This window comes from Myodes glareolus, chromosome 4 (assembly GCF_982192425.1).
Source record: "Myodes glareolus chromosome 4, mMyoGla1.1, whole genome shotgun sequence".
Taxonomy (NCBI): domain Eukaryota; kingdom Metazoa; phylum Chordata; class Mammalia; order Rodentia; family Cricetidae; genus Myodes; species Myodes glareolus.
In genome coordinates, this window is record NC_142029.1 from 104209960 (window position 1) to 104228250 (window position 18291).

General features: G+C 51.0%; 2 protein-coding genes and 1 long non-coding RNA gene across 7 annotated transcripts; 2 read left to right on the forward strand and 1 right to left on the reverse strand.

Annotated features, from left to right (window-relative positions):
- Nucleotides 1–33: 33 nt before the first annotated feature.
- Tmem205 (transmembrane protein 205) lies at nt 34–5453 on the forward strand. Of its 2 annotated transcripts, none has more exons than XM_048446569.1 (4): nt 34–58; nt 1132–1240; nt 1336–1499; nt 5113–5453. In XM_048446569.1, the coding sequence occupies exons 2-4, from the start codon at nt 1141–1143 to the stop codon at nt 5416–5418; spliced, it is 570 nt and encodes a 189-aa protein (XP_048302526.1). In that variant the 5' UTR covers nt 34–58; nt 1132–1140; the 3' UTR covers nt 5419–5453. The 2 variants fall into 2 exon arrangements, with proteins under 2 accessions (XP_048302526.1, XP_048302525.1); XM_048446568.2 differs by lacking the exon at nt 34–58 and adding an exon at nt 67–213.
- On the reverse strand, nt 1357–4183 carry LOC125408335 (uncharacterized). The gene is made up of 2 exons (XR_007234441.2): nt 4051–4183; nt 1357–1568 (listed from the first exon to the last, which is right to left on the reverse strand). It is a non-coding gene; the product is annotated as an uncharacterized LOC125408335 (long non-coding RNA).
- A 1769-nt stretch (nt 5454–7222) lies between the features above and the next one.
- Rab3d (RAB3D, member RAS oncogene family) lies at nt 7223–16589 on the forward strand. 4 transcript variants are annotated; one of them, XM_048446542.3, is made up of 5 exons: nt 7223–7377; nt 9280–9564; nt 10188–10306; nt 10401–10525; nt 14944–16589. In XM_048446542.3, exons 2-5 carry the CDS (start codon nt 9337–9339, stop codon nt 15129–15131), a joined length of 660 nt encoding a protein of 219 aa, XP_048302499.1. In that variant the 5' UTR covers nt 7223–7377; nt 9280–9336; the 3' UTR covers nt 15132–16589. The 4 variants fall into 4 exon arrangements, with proteins under 4 accessions (XP_048302499.1, XP_048302501.1, XP_048302500.1 ...); XM_048446544.3 differs by having other exon boundaries at nt 7235–7377; nt 9326–9564; XM_048446543.3 differs by having other exon boundaries at nt 7240–7377; nt 9301–9564.
- The last annotated feature ends 1702 nt before the right edge of the window (nt 16590–18291 follow it).

An 18291-nucleotide genomic window follows, 5' to 3' on the forward strand; every position in this document is an offset into this window, starting at 1 on the left:
GATGACAGGATGATTCTCGCAAACCGACTGGGCAATCCCTGAGTGGGCGGGTCCAGAGGTGACAGATGTGTGATCTTATTGGCTTCTGCCTGACCGGGAGGTGGGACGAGGCCTATGGTGTGGAAGAAACCCCGGGAGGTCTCAGGCGAGCCAAAGCTGCACAGGCGCTGCCCGGGTTCGCGGTTCCCACGCCTGATCTCGGGTGCTCCAACGGTGGGGTCATATGGGGGGCCCTGGGGATGCTTTGGGATGTTTCTGTGATATCTCGGGTTTCTGGGTGAGGGCTTTTGGTTGTCTGCAGAACCAAGGTGATCCCTCAAGACCCAGGGATACGAACTTGAGCTGCTGAGACTCAAGCTTTTGGGGTTCTATAATGTGCAGTTGATATTGGGATCTAGAAGAAGCCTGAGATCTTTTGTTCTAGGATTTTGAGACAAGGCCTCGTGTATCTCAGATTGGCCCCCAATTCCTAATTCTCTGACTGTGCCTTCTCAGTGCTGGAATGACGGAAGGGCGCCTGTGCTCTTGTACAGAGCTGGAGATGGACCGCAGGGCTTCCTGCACGTGAGGCAAACGCTCTGCCAGCTGAGCCACTTCCCTGGCTGGTGCCTAAGTTGTTTGTTAGTTTTAAGATATCTCGGGCAGTCCTCAAACTCAGTGACTTTTCTGCGTCATCCATCTGTGCTGGGGTTACAAGTGTGAGTCACCAGGCTTACACTTTTTGGAATGAAGGAGTGACAATCCCCCTGTCAGTCTCCCAAGTGTTAAGGTTTACATGTGTGAGCTTCCACACTGGGCTAAGATTCTTTTATTTATTACTATCATTACTATTGCTATTATTTTGCAAGTGCTCGGGAGGGAGTGTGAGGCCAATACCAACCAAGTCTCTGACCTCACAGCCACAGTTCCAGCCCTGAGCCTGCGCTCAGATCCAGCCCTGAGCCTGCGCTCAGATGGACTGGTTGGGCTTGAGGCTGGGCAGGGGCTGCTGCAGTCTTCCCACTGCGGTTTCCATCCTGTTTTCCCTCACCCTGCACCAGTGTAAGCTGGACCTAAGCACCCTCTGCCAGGTCTCAAAGCTAAGGGGCAAAGGTTGAAGTTTAAGCTGAGTCACTGGTGCCTCCTTTCCAGGGCTACAGGATGGAGGAAGGTGAGGATCCAGGAAGCCTGATGAAAGTGGTCCACTTGCTGGTCTTGTCTGGTGCCTGGGGCATGCAGATGTGGGTGACCTTTGCCTCAGGTAGGGACCTCCAACCTGTTATTTAGGGTGGGAATTGAATGGGAGGGGACCCTGAAAGTGTCCTAATAGGTGTTTGTGGTCTTCCATCTCCCCAGGCTTCCTACTTTTCCGGAGTCTTCCTCGGCATACCTTCGGGTTAGTGCAGAGTAAGCTCTTCCCGGTCTACTTTCACATCTCCTTGGGCTGTGCCTTCATCAACCTCTGCATCTTGGCTCCACAGCGAGCCTGGATCCACCTCTCACTCTGGGAAGCCAGTCAGGTATGAGGGTTGGAGGGCCACCGTTCGCTGCAGATTTGTCCCCAAGACTCCAGTGATAATTTGTGGAAACTTCATTTTATTTGAGAGAGAGAGAGAGAGAGAGAGAGCGAGAGAGAGCATGATGTGCATAATCTGTGTAGAGACCAGGGGTCAATGTCTTCCTCTCTCACTCCCTACCTTATTTTTGTTCACTTGCTCACTGTGTAGACCTGGCTGGCCTGGAACTCCCTCTAGGCCAGGCTGGCATCTGCCTCTTGAGTGCTAGGATTAAAGGTGTGCATCACTAGCACCCAGCTTTTGTTTTCATTTATGTTTGTTGTCTCTGTGTAGGTAAGTGCATATATGTTTGGGTACTCTCAGAGGTCGGGGTGACAAATGCCCCTAGAACTGTAGTTACAGGCAGCTGTGAGCTGCTTAAAGTGGGTGATGGGAACTGAACTCGGTCCTCTGCAAGAGCAGTATACTGAGCCAGTCATCTCCACATCCCCAAAAGTGTAGCCAGGCTGGTCTCAAACTTGTGATTCTCCAGCTCCCCCTTTCTGGGAGATCCTCCTGGAGTGTGCTACCACAACCAGCTCACGTGGCGTTGTTTTGAAAGGGGAAAAGAAACGCTTGTTGTTCTTGGTAAAGTCATAGCTGGTCACTGTCCCTGAGCAGAGCACACATCCTGAAGAGCTGCCCCTGGCAGCCCTCTCTGCAGCCTTATCTTCCCCATTGGCTCCTATTTCCTTTCTGCCTAATAGCTGGGCCTCCTGCCAAGCTGGAGTGACTCAGCTGAGCTGAGGTTCCGACCTCAGTTCATTGTGTAAAAACTAGCCGGACTGGGAATTTAGGTTTCCCCACTCCCATCTACATGTTCCCTCAGTCACAGTGTGAGGAACAATTCTTACAGCTCAGATTTCCTCACCCTTCTCTCCCTCTGCTCTTAAAGTTTTCAGATGTTGGTGAGTAAGACTTGATGGGTGTACCAAGAGTGGTCTCTCAGCCCGGTGTGGTGGTGCACACCACACACACACACACACACACACACACACACACACACACACACGTTACCCCAGGATTTGGGAAGATGAGCCAGGGAGATTGCACAAGTTCCAGGCAGGCCTGGGCTACATAGTAAGACTCTGTCTCAAAAACAACAACACAAACAAACTAGGTATAGTGGTGTGCACCTTTAGTTCCAGCATTCTGGAGGCAGAGGCAGGAGAATCACTGTGAGTTAGAGGCCGTCCTGGCCTACATAGAGAGTTCAAGGACAGTTAGAGAGACCCTATCTCAAAAAAAAAAATTAAACCAGGTAGTGGTGGCACATGCCTTTTATCCAAGCACCCAGGAGGTAGATATCTGTAAGTTTGAGGCCATGCTGGTCTACAGAAGAACAGCCAGGTCTATACAGTGAAACCCTGTCTCAAAACACCAAAATAAAATAAAAATTTAAATGAAAAAACCAAGGCTGACATGGTGGTGACACCTGTAACCCCAGCACTTGGAGGTGGTGGTGGGAAGATCAGGAATCAGGGTCAGTGTCAGTCACGTAGGGAGCCTGAAACCAGCCTGAGCTACTGCGATCCTATCTCAACTCACTCCCCACAAAAGAATAATCTCTTAGAGATCAGAGAGGGTTATGGGTAGCTGGTATTTCTCAGGTGTTTAATTCATTGGTTCAGTGTCAGTTCCAGGGGTCACAGAAGAGATGGGCCCTATTTTAAACTGTGTGCTTTTGAGCAGAGGGAATGAAAGAACCATGAGTGTTGTTTGTCTTCCTTTTGGGGAGACCAGGTGGGCACCCTGTCATCCCAGGTCTTTGGGGGGCTTAGCCAAGAGGATTGCCAGCCTTGGCTACACAGTGAGTTCTGCTCCAGCCCAGGCAACTTAATGAGAATTTGCCTCAAAGGGAAGGGTGGAGGCTGGGGGATGACTTGGGCAGAAAAGTGCTCCCTGCAGAAACATGAGGACCTGAGTTTGAATCCTCAGCCCCATCCAATCACCAAACCCAGAGGAGTTACCCCACTCGGAGCGGTGGGAGTCAGGGGCGGAGACAGGCAGATCCCTGAAGCTCATTGGCCAACCAGTCAGTCTAGCTGAATGAGGGAGTTCCAGGATCAATAAGGGACACCGCCTCAAAAACTAAGGTGGCCGCTTGAGCAAGCAAAGGCCCTTGCTTGCTAAGCCTGATGACAATCTGAGTTGGACTCCTGAGGATCTACATGGAGGAAGAAGAGAAAGAGAAATGACTCCCTCGAGTCTGCACACACACACACCAAGGCATGTTATTACACACACACACACACACACACACACACAAGTAAATGCAGTAAAATTTTTCAAAAAGAAAAAAGGTCAGGTGGTGGTTGTGCACACCTTTAATCCCAGCACTTGGGAGGCAGAAGCAGGCCTCTGTGAGTTTGAGGCCAGCCGTCTACAGGTCGAGTTCAAGGACAACTAGGGCAGAAACACCCCCCTATTCCCACCCCACTCCTGCGTGTATATACCACCTACACACAAAACAAGTGAGAAAGGGCTGGGTATGTAGTTCAGCTCTAGAACTTACACTGTGTCTGAGGCCCGAAAATCAATTCTCAGTACTGCAAAAAACACGTTTTGTTTTGAAGAGGCAGCGTAGGTGTTGAAGGAACAGTAGGGGAGCAGACTGTGCCCTGGGCCAGGGAGCAGAAGAGAAGAAGTCATAGGTTTTTTTTTCTTTCTTTCTTTCTTTTGTAATATAACACAATTTATTTTTATTTTATTATTTTTTCTTTTTTTATTTATTAAAAATTTCCACCTCCTCCCCACCTCCCATTTCCCTCCCCATCCCCCCACTCCCCCTTCCTCTCCAGTCCTAAGAGAAGTCAGGGTTCCTTGCCCTGTGGGAAGTCCAAGGTCCTCCCCACTCCATCCAGGTCTAGGAAGGTGAGCATCCAAACAAAGCAGGCTCCCACAAAGCCAGTCCATGCAGTAGAATCAAAAGCCAGTGCCATTGTCCTTGACTTCTCAGTCAGCCCTCATAGTCAGCCACATTCAGAGAGTCTGGTTTGATCACATGCTCCATCAGTCCCAGTCCAGCTGGCCTTGGTGAGCTCCCATTAGATCAATCCCACCATCTCAGTGGGTGGACGCACCCCTCATGGTACTGACTTCTTTGCTCATGTTCTCCCACCTTCTGCTCCTCATTTGGACCTTGGGAGCTAAGTCCAGTGCTCCAATGTGGGTCTCTGTCTCTATCTCCATCCATCGCCAGATGAAGGTTCTATGGTGATATGCAAGATATTCATCAGTGTGGCTATGGGACAAGACCACTTCAGGCACCCTCTCCTCTGCTGCCCAAGGAACAATCTGGGGACCTCTCCTTGGACCTGGGAACCCCTCTAGAGTCAAGTCTCTTACCAACTCTAAAATGGCTCCCTTAATTAAGATATCTACTTCCCTGCTCCCATATCCACCCTTCCTCCATCCTAACCATCCCATTCTCCTGAGCTCTCCCCAAGCCATAGGTTCTTTACTACTCTCAGGGTCCCCACTCTGGCTGAGGGAACTCTCCGGGCTGTGAGGACGTTCACATACCCTCTGTTAGATCATCACCCTCCTCACTTTGCCTCCCCTTCACTGTCCTCAGCTCGCTCTACTGCTCCTGAGCCTCACACTGGCCACTATCAATGCACGCTGGCTGGAGGCCCGCACCACGGCTGTCATGTGGGCCCTACAGACTGTGGAGAAAGATCGAGGCCTGGGGACAGAGGTGCCAGGCAGCCACCAGGGCCCTGACCCCTACCGCCAGCTGCGGGAGAAGGACCCCAAGTACAATGCTCTTCGCCAGAAATTCTTCCACTACCACGGTTTGTCTTCCCTCTGCAACCTGGGCTGCCTGCTCAGTAACGGGCTCTGCCTTGCTGGCCTCGCTCTGGGGCTCCAGAGACTTTAACACAGGCCTTATGTGCCAATAAATGCTTCTTTGGAGATGGCTGTGGAGATTCATATTTCCACCATAGAAGCCAGGTGGTGTGTGTGTGTGTGTGTGTGCACGTGTGCACTAGTATAGCACCTAGAGTCTCAAGTTTCCCCATTCCCGTTGCATGATGCTTTGGAGTGTGAGCTATTGCAGCTCCAGCAAATCTCCACTAATGATGACCATTTATGAGTCCCTGCTGAATGCCTGGCTGGTGCTAACCATTGCCCTGACTCTGTGTTACTATAGCAACAGCAGGTTCCCACCTCAGGCACAGTCGTATTTCATAGCCCACTGTCACTACTGATGAGATGTGAGCGTGAGTGGCGTGTGTGCAAGACAAGATAGAGTTTACTGCATCTTTCCTAGTCCATAGCATCCATGCCGAGATGGGAACCAATGTGAGTGTATTCTAGAGACTTGGGACCCTGTGCCTTTGCCCACTTGTCCATCGTGATGGCCACTATATTATTTTGAATTCTAAATCTTGCTGTGTGGCCTCAGACAAATATCTGCCTCTCTCTGATCCTTAGTTTCCTTATTTCTAAAACGTGTTTTAACTCCGGGAGCCCTTAAGAGGATTGAACAGTGTAATCCAGCACCCTTTAGGACTATGTGGGACATGGAGTGTGCCTGACATTCATGAAGGCCTGGTCTTTGCCTCAGCACTGCGAAGAAAATGGGTTAGGGGGTGGGGAGTGCTTGCTTAGTATACAAGAACACTCGGGCTCCTTCCCAGCACCACATAAACTAGGCATGGTTTTGCATACCCGCAATCCCAGACCTTGAGAGGTGAACGCAAGAGGGTCAGTTTATTTATTTATTCTTGGGTACATAATGCGTTTCAGGCAAGCCTGGAATAAATGAGATCTTGTCTGAAAAAAAAAATTAGTTTTAAAATTTTTTATTTTGCATGAGTGTTTTGCCTACATTTATGTCTGTCCACGTTGGTTCTTGCTGCTTGACGAAGGGTGGGGATCAGATTCTCTGGAATATGGATGGTTGTGAGCCACCACGTGGGTGCTGAGAACAAGAGCTTTTAACCACGGAGCCATCTCTCCAGCCCCCAAATTAAAAAATTAAAAACAGAAACATGGCTACACACTTGACAGATGGGAAAACTGAAGTTGGGAGAGGTTAAATGTGTCACGAATCCCAATCCTAGAAAGTGGAGGCGGGACTAGAACCCAGCTGCTGAGGTTTTCCTCTTAACCACAGAGTGCATAGAAGGCGTTTTCTATGTTAGGGAAAAGGAGACGTATGTTTCTAAGAGAGAGTACGGTGGGACTTAATGCCCTTTCCCGCTCCTCTGGGCGCTATAGCTCGGCTCCTGTCAGGACCCTCTCATCTAGCGCCCCCACCCACCCCGCCTCTTGGGCCCACAAACCGCGTATTCTCATCTGATTAGTTCTTGCTGCCACACGGCGAGGCTCAACCTTAGGGGAAAGTCCCTCCACGTATATGCCCCGCCCACTTCTTGTGGGTCGCTGGACTCCCGTCCCGCCTCCGGCCGTGGACGCTCTACTACCAGGCCCGCCCCTCAATTCCCCGCTCACCTGGAGAGCCTCTTGAAGCGGCCCCGCACCTGCTAGACCCACCTCCGCCTGCAGACTTCGCCCACTCTGCAGGACTCTCGCTGGGTCCCAATCCCCGGACAGGCCACGCCTACCTCCTGGCTCCTCCTCTTGCGGAGCCCCCAGGCCACAAGACCACGCCCACCTCCAGAATCCACCTCTCACAGCGGCCCCGCCCCCATAGGCCCCACCCACGCAGCGCTCCAACTCTTGCTTCGGCCTCGCCCCCTCCACCTGGGCGGAGCCGGCGCGGGATCCGGGTGTCAGTGCTGGCGGCGGTGACTGCGGGGCGGGGGTCGCGGCCGGGTGCGGGCTGCAGCGACTTCGTGGGCGGATCCTAGTGTGCGAGGCGTGACCCGAGGTGAGTCCCGAAGCGAGTGCGCCAGCCCGCCTGTAGGTTCGCGCGTGCGCTTTGACAGGTTGGGCTGGGGTCCACGCGAGACCGGGTCACGCTCCCCAAGCGTGCTGCTGGCTCTTCTGGGTTCCCCGCGCCCCGCTGGCTCCGCTGGCTGCCCGAGCGGCGGCGAGCTGGGCAAGGAGCCCAGTCGGGGGCGAGCGAGGGCGCCATATGGTGATGGGGGAGGCACCTGCTGGTGCAGGCAGTGCACTGACAGCTTGGATGCCCGCCTTGAGGACCCGGGGACCCCTAGTCGGCCCGGAAGAGGAGCCGCGGTGGGGCTGGGGCCAGCCTGAAGGCCCTGCCAGGCGGACGCTTTGCGGTCCCTCCTCAAACCCGTTCTCCCGGAACGTAGGGTGGGGTTGGCTGCGTTCTCTTTGGAAATGCATGGGGCAGAGAAACAGAAAACACCGAGGGCCGTTGAGAAATACTTTTGCTTGAGCTTCAGAGAGCGACTCTAGACAGCTGAGAACACTGACTCCTGGGGAGATTGGAAGGGAACCCTAGATTCGGATTTAACAGCATGCTGGAGTGTGAACAGATATAAATAAAAGAATATGGAGTGGGTTTTGTGATCTTTGAGTGGCTAGGATAATTCCGTCAGATTTGATGACTTTCATTCCTGTCTCTGTGGACGATGACTGAGATGAATCAGCTTTGACCAAAAGGGAGCTAGGTCCGGCCCCTTTGACAAATAAAATGACAGGTACTCACTTGGAAGATTAACTGGGATTCTAAACCATGCTATATTTATAGAAATATCCCTTACCCTGGGAGACAGGGAATGGTTAAAGTGGACTTAAACGGGAAAGGACAGGCAGCCCAGTGGCAGACACCAGCTAAGTCAACACCCAGGCCCTGATGGAGGGGGCTCTGTCTAGTTGGCAGCCACCCCCCCCCTCCAGCTCACACCTTGCCATACCAGCTGCTTGCTCTGGGCAAAGTCCAGTCTGCAGCCCGTGCGACTTCCTCACTACCACCACTGGCCCTGAGTTTTTACCAGTTACTTGACTTCTGTACCTCAAAACAGGAGATCAGAAAACCTTCCACTGTAAAGGCTCACTCTGCTATTCTGCTTTTTTTTCTTTTTTCTTTTTTTTTCTTTTTCTTTTTTTCTTTTTGAGTCAGGATCTCATGTAGCACAGTTTGGCATCAAACTTCCAAAGTAGTGCAGGATGACCTTGAACTGCGGATTCTCCTGTCTGTACCTCCCTAGTGGTGAAATTACAGGTGTGCACATCACACCTGATTTACTGGGTCCTGGGGCTGAAACCTAAAGTGAGCACTCTACCACCATCCCAGGCCTCACTTTCACCTGTGTGTGAAGGTTAACCAACAGCCACAGCCCTCCATACAGGTGAGTGGTTTTTGGTTTTATGCACAGCTGTGTCTCTTCAGAGCTCAGTGCCTGGTGCCATGAAGGACTGGGCCAAGGTTTGTTGATGAATAATGAGACTCATTAGGAAGGGCAGTGGGGTGCACACCTGTAATCCCAGTTCCAGAGGCAGGATCAGAAGCTTGTAAGGCCACATGGGGAGTTTGAGGCCAGCTACATGAGGATAAGCTGTTGAGAGCAGGTATTGCTCTTTCAGAGGACCTGAAAGTCACGAGCGCCTGGAACTCCAGCCCCAAGATGGACTGGGAGTTAGAGGCCAGACTAGGTTCCAGAGTGAGACCTTGGAGACAGAGAGAGACAGACAGACAGAGACAGAGAAACAAACAGGGCTAGGGAGTGGCTTTGCAGGTAAGGGCACTTGCTGCCCAGCCTGATAACCTGAGTTAGATCCTTGATCCACGTGTTCTGAGAACTGACTCCTGGACCCGAACAGACTCCTAGGCTCAGTTGTTGGCACCTGCCCCTTGCAGGGTTCCATTCTTCCCCATTAGGACTTCAGGCCTCCCCTCCAAGCAGATTCCACCAAGATGGCCTCCGCTAGTGAGCCCCCTGCCAGCCCAAGGGATGCAGCCGACCAGAACTTTGACTACATGTTCAAACTGCTGTTGATCGGGAATAGCAGTGTGGGCAAGACCTCCTTCCTGTTCCGCTATGCGGATGACTCCTTCACCCCCGCCTTCGTGAGCACCGTGGGCATCGACTTCAAGGTCAAGACAGTCTACCGACACGACAAGAGGATCAAGCTGCAGATCTGGGTGGGTCGGATAGCCGTGTGGGGAGTGGGGAGCCCTCAGTAGAGAGCAGCTAAGGGTGGGGAGGTGTCTTTTATCTCTGAGGTAAATTCATTGGGATGTGGGACGTGCCCTGCCCTGGGTGGCCTGTGGAAGGACAGGATGCATGAGGTGCTAGAAGAACCAGTGACTAGTGAGGAAGAAGGTGGGGGCCATCTTGGGGACTCCTATGGAGGTTGCCAGGTTCAGAGCTATGCCCTGTCCCTAGTCCAGCTGTTAGTATCATCATGGTAACAAGGGGACCAGGTGGCAGATCGAGGTGGTACCCTGAGGCCCGGATGGCTCTTCACTGTGACCCTCACACTGGTTCATGGAAACGAGGTTAGGGAAGCTCATAGATAGGCGCTTGTCATCCAGCCCTGCACACTAGAGCTGAGTCAGTTAGCAGAGTTCTCAAGACGGGGCAACCGGGCCTGGTGATGCAGCCTATAATGTGTCACACCAGGATGGGCAGTGAGGGCTGAGAGGGCAGGACCATGCCTCCCCATCAGGTCGGACCACAAGGACAGACCTGTGTCCCTTTCAGGGCCTTGCAGAGTCAGGTAGGGAGCAGGTGAGCCCCAACTGACAGACCGCTGTTTGCCTAGGACACAGCAGGCCAGGAGCGCTACCGGACCATCACCACAGCCTACTACCGTGGAGCCATGGGCTTCCTGCTCATGTATGACATTGCCAACCAAGAGTCCTTCACCGCTGTGCAGGACTGGTGAGTGCTGGCCACCCACTGATATGTCACAGGCCTTTGCTTTCCCCCCCACCCCCAACCTTTAACCTCCTTCTCAATGTCCACAACTCTACAGGGCCACGCAGATCAAGACCTACTCCTGGGATAATGCCCAGGTCATCCTTGTGGGGAACAAGTGTGACTTGGAGGATGAACGGGTCGTACCTGCCGAGGATGGCCGAAGGCTCGCTGATGATCTTGGTTAGTGCCCAGCCTGAACCACAGGTCACATCTCGCTTCAAACCCTTGTCACACTTGAGGCCCAGTTCCACCGTGGTTAACTGAGGGTCTGGTGGAGGGGGATGCCCACGTTCTGGGGCTGGGGAGTGGCTTAGTGGGCGAGAATGCTTGTTGTGCAGATGTGAAGCTCTGAGTTAGAGCTGCCCATGCCTGCATAAGAGGTCAGACATGGCCACATATATGCACATGCACACACCTCTTCATGCCTGTAACCCCAGCACTGCGGGGAGGCTGAGACAAGGATCACTGGGGATTGCTGGCTGTCTGGCTAGCTTTAGGTTCAGTGAGAAACTGTGTCTCAAGGGGATAAGATAGGTGTGAGAAAACAAGGCCCCTGATGTCCTCCTGTACCTCCAGGAGACACTCAGACATCTGCACACAGATGCACACACACTTACTCCGAGATAACCCACCAACATGCCCATGTATAAACCATGCTTTTCCATTCCAGAGAATGCATTCCCTGTCCTGGGAACCCAGATGATTACCCTGGTATCCTGTTTGCACCCTTTTTAAACAATTTCCATATTAGGTATTAATATACCATAGCCCACCACCTAGTTTTGTTTTGTTTTGAGATAGGGTCTCAGTATATAATCCTAGTTGCCATGAAACTCAGCTATGGAACTCAGTAGACCAAGTTGGCCTCAAACTCATACAGATCCACCTGCCTCTGCCTCCAAAATGCTGGGATTAGAGGCGTGCACTAGCATATCCAGCATCTACTACCTATTTTTTATGTATTCTGAAACCTGAGTGAAGTAAATCTGACCATTTCTTTGCTTGCTTTTGCGTGTGTGGTGCGTTTGTGTTGTGTGTGTGAGTGTTTGTGTTGGGAGCTGAACCCAGGGCTGCCCGTACATTAAGTAGGCACCTGACCGTTGAGCAACACCACCAACCTAGGTTTTACATTTTTTATTGTTTTTTGGACAGTCTCACTATGTAGCACAGGCTGAGCTTAGACTCATGAACTTAACCTCCCAAGGTGCTGGAACTGCTGGCTGGATCCTGTCAGAACCAAAGAAAAGACACTTAAAAGGCAGAGGTTCAAGGCTGGCCTGGCCAGCATAACAAGTTCTAGATCTAGCAAGGCTACATAGTGAGAGTCTGTCTCAAACAAAACAAAACAAAGAACTCAAAGCACAAACAATTAAAAAGAGAGAAGAGCCCAAACAAACAAAAGAAAGATAAAGAATTCAGATGTGGGAGTGGGGGAGGTGACACGGATAATAAAACACCAAATTTGCCGTGAAGGTAGTAGAGCAGCAGGGATTTCACCAGGCTCTGAAGAGTTGAGTTCATCATTCCACCATATTCACCACTGAGTTACTCAGCACACAGCTTCTAAGCATTCACTCAGGGCTGGAGCTGAGTGGTAGAATCCCCTAGTGAGGGGCTGGGGTGTGACTCAGTGATGGAGCCCCTGCCTAGAATCCCCCAGTGAGGGGCTGGGGTGTGGCTCAGTGCTAAAGTACCTATCTTGCCAATCCTGGTTTTCAATCCTGCTCTGAAAAATAGACCAGTATCTTCCTCATATATGATTTGTATCAAGGACCAAGAGCTGCAGAGAGAATCATGCCCTCGGGCTGGTCCATTTTTAGCAGAAAGGAGTATGTCATAGAAACCGAATACTTACCTAATCGGGATGACACTTAATCCTAGAAATCAGATGGACTTCATCATGCTAAGCATCTTTTTTCCATCCAGGCTCCCGCTCCCATTATGTCCTTTCTGAGTTGGGTAGATGGCTTCGCTTTGCAGCCCTGGCTGGCTTTGAGCTTTCAGCAGTTCTGAGTATGTGCCTAGCTACCACACACACACACACACACAGGCACATACACACACACAACAAAAACAAAAACCCTCAAATTAAAAAAAAATATTACTTATCAGGAGTGACGGCACATGCCTTTAATCCCAGCACTTGGGAGGCAGAGGCAGGTGGATCTCTGTGAGTTCAAGGCTAGTCCAGTCTACAGAGTGAGTTCCAAGACAGCCAGGGCTACACAGAAACAAATAAAAAGTTTGTTATGTCCCTTTAAAAATTATTTCTGTGTGTGCCACAGTGCACATGTGGAGGTCAGAGGACAACTTTTAGGAGTGGGTTTTAGCGTCCCACTGTGTCTTCCAGGGGTTGAGCTCAGACTAGTCAGGCTTGCATGGCAAACACTTTCGGAGGCTGAGCTAGCTCACCAGTTCTCTCCTTCTCTCTTTCGGAGGCTGAGCTAGCTCACCAGTTCTCTCCTTCTCTCTTTCGGAGGCTGAGCTAGCTCACCAGTTCTCTCCTTCTCTCTTTCGGAGGCTGAGCTAGCTCACCAGTTCTCTCCTTCTCTCTTTCGGAGGCTGAGCTAGCTCACCAGTTCTCTCCTTCTCTCTTTCGGAGGCTGAGCTAGCTCACCAGTTCTCTCCTTCTCTCTTTCGGAGGCTGAGCTAGCTCACCAGTTCTCTCCTTCTCTCTTTCGGAGGCTGAGCTAGCTCACCAGTTCTCTCCTTCTCTCTTTCGGAGGCTGAGCTAGCTCACCAGTTCTCTCCTTCTCTCTTGAAAACAGTGCTAGGGCCCAAGCCCAGCAGGGCCTTATGCATGTTACACATTATATTTAATTTTTTTTCTTTGATAGAGGGTCTAACTTTGTAGCTCTGAAACCAATAGTCTTCCTGCTCGGTCATCCTTGTAGTGCCGGGATTACGGGTGTGCACCATGCCCTGATTTCTTTACATTTGTGTGCACATGTGGAGGCCTTAGGGAACATCCACCCTTTCTCTGGGACAGGGTCTCTCACTGGTCTGGAACTCCACAAGTGGGCTAGGCTAGCTGGCCAGCGAGCTGCAATGCTGCCCCTCCCCAGCACTGGGATTACAAGCACGCCCTGCCACGCCAGACTTTAAAAAAGTGCTGGGAATCTGAACCCAGGCCCTCATTCTTGCAAAGCCGACACTTTTCCACCCGGGCCACCTCTGTAGCCCCCCTTACACTGTTTCATTTTGTGGTGTGTGTGTGTGTGTGTATGTGTGTGTGTGTGTGTTTGCGTGTTTGAGACCGGGTTTCACTGTAGCTTTGGAGCCTGTCCTGGAACTCACTCTATAGACCAGGCTGGCCTTGAACTCACAGAGATCTGCCTCTGCCTCCCAAGTGCTAGGATTAAAGGCATGCATCACCACCACCCAGCTCATCTTATACTGTTTTAAATTACACTTTTTATTTTTATTTTTTTTTTATTTTTTGTTGTTGTTGTTTTGCTTTTCGAGACAGGGATTCTCTGTAGTTTTGGAGCCTGTCCTGGAACTAGCCCTTGTAGACCAAGCTGCTCTCGAACTCACAGAGATCTGCCTGCCTCTGCCTCCCAAGTGCTGGGATTAAAGGCGTGTGCCACCACCGCCCGGCTCCCCTTTTTACTGTTTTAAATTACACATTTTTTTTTTACTTTTTTAAGGGGAGGCAGGTCTAGAGACAGAGTTTTTCTATGTAGCTCTGACTGTCCCAGAACTTGCTCTGTAGACCAGGCTGGCCTTGAATTCACAGAGATCTGCCTGCCTCTGCACCCAAATTCTGGGATCAAAAGTGTGTACCACCACTGTCTGACTTCTCTTTTTTAAACGTGGTGTATGGGTGTTTTGCCTGCGTGTATGTTCGTGCACCATGTGCTGCAGTACCTGCATCAAAAGAGGGCATCAGATCCCTTGACACTGGAGTTTCAGACACTTGAGAGCTATTACATGAGTTCTGGGAATTGAACCCAGGTCCTCTGGAGGAACAACTAGTGCTCTTAATGGCTGACCCATCTCTCTAGCCCCATAATTTATTTAGTGTCTGTGTGTGACACATGCTCGTACACACACACCTGCTGATGTCTGTCCTTCTGTCTTGTGTGTTCTGGTGATTGTACTCAAACCATCAGACTTGGCAACAAGTATCTTTTCCACTGAGCCATCTGTGTCCTGAAGACTCTTAGCTAAGCATGATGGTACAGCCTGTGATCACTGCTCTCTGACAGCTGAGGCAGGAGGATTGCTAAGTCAGAGGCTCTATGAACTATCTCAACATTGCTACCCAGTGAAATTTGTCTCAGGACTTCAAAGGGTTAAAAGAGGCTGGGAAGGACCCCAGAATCTACCTTCGGTCAGGCATGGTGGTGTACAGTTGTCATCCCAAGGGGCTTATGGGCCAGCAGCCAAGCCTGCCTGATGAGTTTTAAGTCATTGACAGACCCTGTCTCAGAAAGAATGGTGCCGGCAGCTGAGGAACACACCCAAACATACGTGTGCACCCCTGCACACACAGCAGGTCAGGCAGGAACGAGCTCAGAATACAGGTTGGAACAAGTCCAGCCCCTTGGGACTCACATGACTGCCACAACTGTCTCCACCTTCTGTCCATCCAGGTTTTGAGTTCTTTGAGGCCAGTGCCAAGGAGAATGTCAACGTGAAGCAGGTGTTTGAGCGCCTTGTGGACATCATCTGTGAGAAGATGAATGAGTCCCTGGAACCAAGCTCTAGCCAAGGCAGCAACGGAAAAGGCCCGGCCCTTGGGGATGCCCCACCCCCGCAGCCTAGCAGCTGCGGCTGTTAGGGTGGCCCTTGACCTCCCCACATCTGTCCCCTCCTGCCTCTCCAAGGACTGCAGCCAAGCTGTGAGCCACAGGGGCCGTCTCCAAGCTCAGGGTACCCCTTTCCTCCCGCCAACATCCCCCTCTTCTCTCCATGTTGATATACTCAGACAGTCCTGGTTAGAGCCCACACCCCCAGGCTCCCCTCAGCATTGTCTGAGGGCGTGGGACACCCATGCAGCTGCTTACTGCTTCACAAGGCATTTTGCTGGGGATGGCTTTAGGCGGCCTCACCCTCCATCAGTGATGGAGGGCACACTCCATGCCTTCTACCTTAGAACCACTTCTCAGGTACATGATCTGCTGTCCATATTGCTGGCTGAAGATGCCACTTGGTGTGGGTTGTCCACCTTAGCCCTGGCAGCCTCCCTAGCTCAGGTCCACCAGCGTGGCCTTGAACCTACCCATGAACTGCCTTGCTTCCCTGGCATTTACCTGAAAGCTTGTTTTCTGGTTTTACAAGGGACAGAGTCAGAGCCACCCATGGTATTGGTGACTCTCCAAAGTGCCTTCCAAGCTTCCCCTGAATCCACATCCCTCCGTGTGGGTCAGTCCACTCCATCTTTCATCCAGCTAAATTTGGGAACCATCTAGGCCCTGTCACTTGGGGGCTGAGAGCTGCCCCACCGTTAGCACGCCAGCTCTCTGTTCACCTCAGAGCCAGGGGACTGGGGTTGCCCGCCCAGTCCCCATCTGGCTGCCCGGTGGTGTTTTAAGCAAGAGCTTTGCACATCTTACATCCTGTGTAGAGGAGGAAGTGGAGAAACCAGCCCACAGAGGGAGTGCACTTGCTGCTTGTTTTCTGATGGCAGGAGTTGGGTTCCACCTGAGGACTCTCCTAGCCCCAGGGTCATCCCCATCACCAGTGGCCCAGGACACTTCGGGGCTGTGGAGGAGGAAGGCCCCAATGAGCACCAGTGATTTTGTACCTCATGGAAGTGCAGGCTCTCCAGTGAACTGGGAGTGGACTGTGGGTTGACTGATGTCTCCACAAACTTGGGACTTAACCCTAGGATCTCTAGTTCTCTCTAGCTAGGAGGTCCTTCCCCCCACTGACCAAACTCCCTTAAACACCACTTGCTCCCATGATCCAGGCGACACTGAAGCCCAGGCGGTCTGTGTTACATATCCCTGTTTCCTACCGGGGGAGTCTACTCCTTGAGTCCACAGCCACGATGACTGCTGCAGCCTTACCACGCTCAGTGTTGTCCCAGTGCCTGCTCCAGGTTCCAGTACTTCTAGCCCTGCCACAGCTGTCCTTAGGCATCTGGATGAAGCTGTCTTTGTACAAACTAGGTGAAAGGGAGTGGATAAAGCATTTTAGCAAAGTGAGGGCTTCTGAACATTTGGAGGGGAGAGTCAAACTTTTTATATTGCTTTATCATTAAATAGTCAAAACAGCTAAAGTTAAGATTCAACAACCTGTTTGGTGTGGTGGTGTACACTTTCAGTCCCAGCACTCGGGAGGCAGAGGCAGGTGATCTCTGAGGCCTTGAGGCCAGCCTGGTCTAGAGAGCAAGTTCCAGGACAGCCAGGACTACACAGTCTTGAAAAACCAAAGAGACAGACCTTGTCTAAAACACACAGTTCAGTTGGAACTGGGGCTCAGTTGCTAGTGTTTCCCCAACGTGTCACGCAAGGTCCTGTGTTGAAGCCCCCCCCCCCGCACACAAATTAGGCGTGTGGTCCAGGGTTGTCATCCTAGTTGAGGCCGGAGGGTCAGTTAGGGTCAGGGTCATCTGGATTTCCATCTGGGAGTTGTAGGGCCAGCCTTGAGTTCCACGAGACTGTCTCAGGAAAGAAGACAACCTTTGACCCTATCACAGGCCATTGTTCCTAAACTACTGCCCAGCATGGTGGGGGCCAGTTGCCCTTAGCTATGGCCAGTCCTGACTTTCCTGTAACAGAATCACTTTGACTGGATCTTGGACTTGGTCCTGGCTTCCCAGTGATGTAAGAGGCTCCCTCAGTTCTAATTCAAGTAGCCACAGAGGAAGCTGTCTTGTGGTTTTCACACAACTGGGGATCATGCTAGCAGGATGATTCATCTGGTGAGGTCACTTGCCACCAAGCCTGAAGACCTGAGTTAGACCCTGGGTCCACCAGGTAGGAGGATAGAATCGAGTCCTTCAATTCATCCTTTGACTCCACACACAAGGATACGCACACTCACAAAGTCGATGCAAATTAAAAAAAAATCAACTGAATAACGTGGAGACTGTTGCCTCCTATACTTACTACCTCTAAAGGGGACATAAGAGCATTCTCAGCCATGTGTCTCTAACACTAGCTAGGTATCAAGGGAAGCTGGCAATTTGAAACGGTAAGACTTGAAGGGCTTGTGTGAATTTGATCAGCCCAGAGTCAAATCTTGGGAAAGCACAGAACCCAAGGAGAACCAAGAGTAGATGTCCAGGTGCTCACCCAGCTTCTGCCAGTGGGAAGCTACAACAGCTGGAGATGAGAAATTCATCACCGTAGGAGGCTGGAGATGCAGGCTGTGCGAGTCTCAATGTCTCCTCTCTGCTTGGAATCTCCAAGCTTGTTTTCTGCTAAGGTACTGGGGATTCCTCTGTTCCACCTTTGCTGTCCACTCTTGTCCTGCTCCCATGATGCCCTGGGAACCCAGGGCTTTTGTTTTCATTTTCTAGTTCTTGTGACATAAGCAAGCTCAAGTAAAAGAGCATCTTCATGTGGGAAATTATACTAAGATTTTCCTAACCCAACTTTAAAAGGGGAAATGTAGCCTGAGTGATACCATGTTTGCATCCTATCTAGATTGAGAAATTATGGGGATTGTCAGAAAATAAATTTAAAGGACCAGGGTCAAGGGAATGATTAAAGGAAATACTGAAAGCTTTACCCATAAGGGAGCCCAAACCCTCCCTAACTAACTTACAGTAATTAAAAGTTTACTGATGTCTTTGGCATGTAAGGTTCAATATTATTGATATATAATTATATATATATATAATTATATAATCGTGTATATATATACATACATACATACACATTCCAGGAGTGTTGCTGGATGAGGATCTGGTACAATCAGGTTAAAATCAGAGAATTCAATAATCTCAAAGGTTTTAAAGGGTCCCATGTGTAGGAATGGACAGTCTGAAC

What these genes read in the sequence shown, in the direction of transcription:
- Tmem205 (XM_048446568.2), top strand. Translation starts at nt 115, where the DNA reads ATGGTGTGGAAGAAACCCCGGGAGGTCTCAGGCGAGCCAAAGCTGCAC. An exon ending in TGATCTCGGGTGCTCCAACG is followed by an intron (nt 214 to 1,131) that starts GTGGGGTCATAT and finishes CCTCCTTTCCAG; the next exon opens with GGCTACAGGATGGAGGAAGG. An exon ending in GTGGGTGACCTTTGCCTCAG is followed by an intron (nt 1,241 to 1,335) that starts GTAGGGACCTCC and finishes CCATCTCCCCAG; the next exon opens with GCTTCCTACTTTTCCGGAGT.
- Rab3d (XM_048446542.3), top strand. Translation starts at nt 9,337, where the DNA reads ATGGCCTCCGCTAGTGAGCCCCCTGCCAGCCCAAGGGATGCAGCCGAC. An exon ending in GGATCAAGCTGCAGATCTGG is followed by an intron (nt 9,565 to 10,187) that starts GTGGGTCGGATA and finishes CTGTTTGCCTAG; the next exon opens with GACACAGCAGGCCAGGAGCG. An exon ending in AAGGCTCGCTGATGATCTTG is followed by an intron (nt 10,526 to 14,943) that starts GTTAGTGCCCAG and finishes CTGTCCATCCAG; the next exon opens with GTTTTGAGTTCTTTGAGGCC.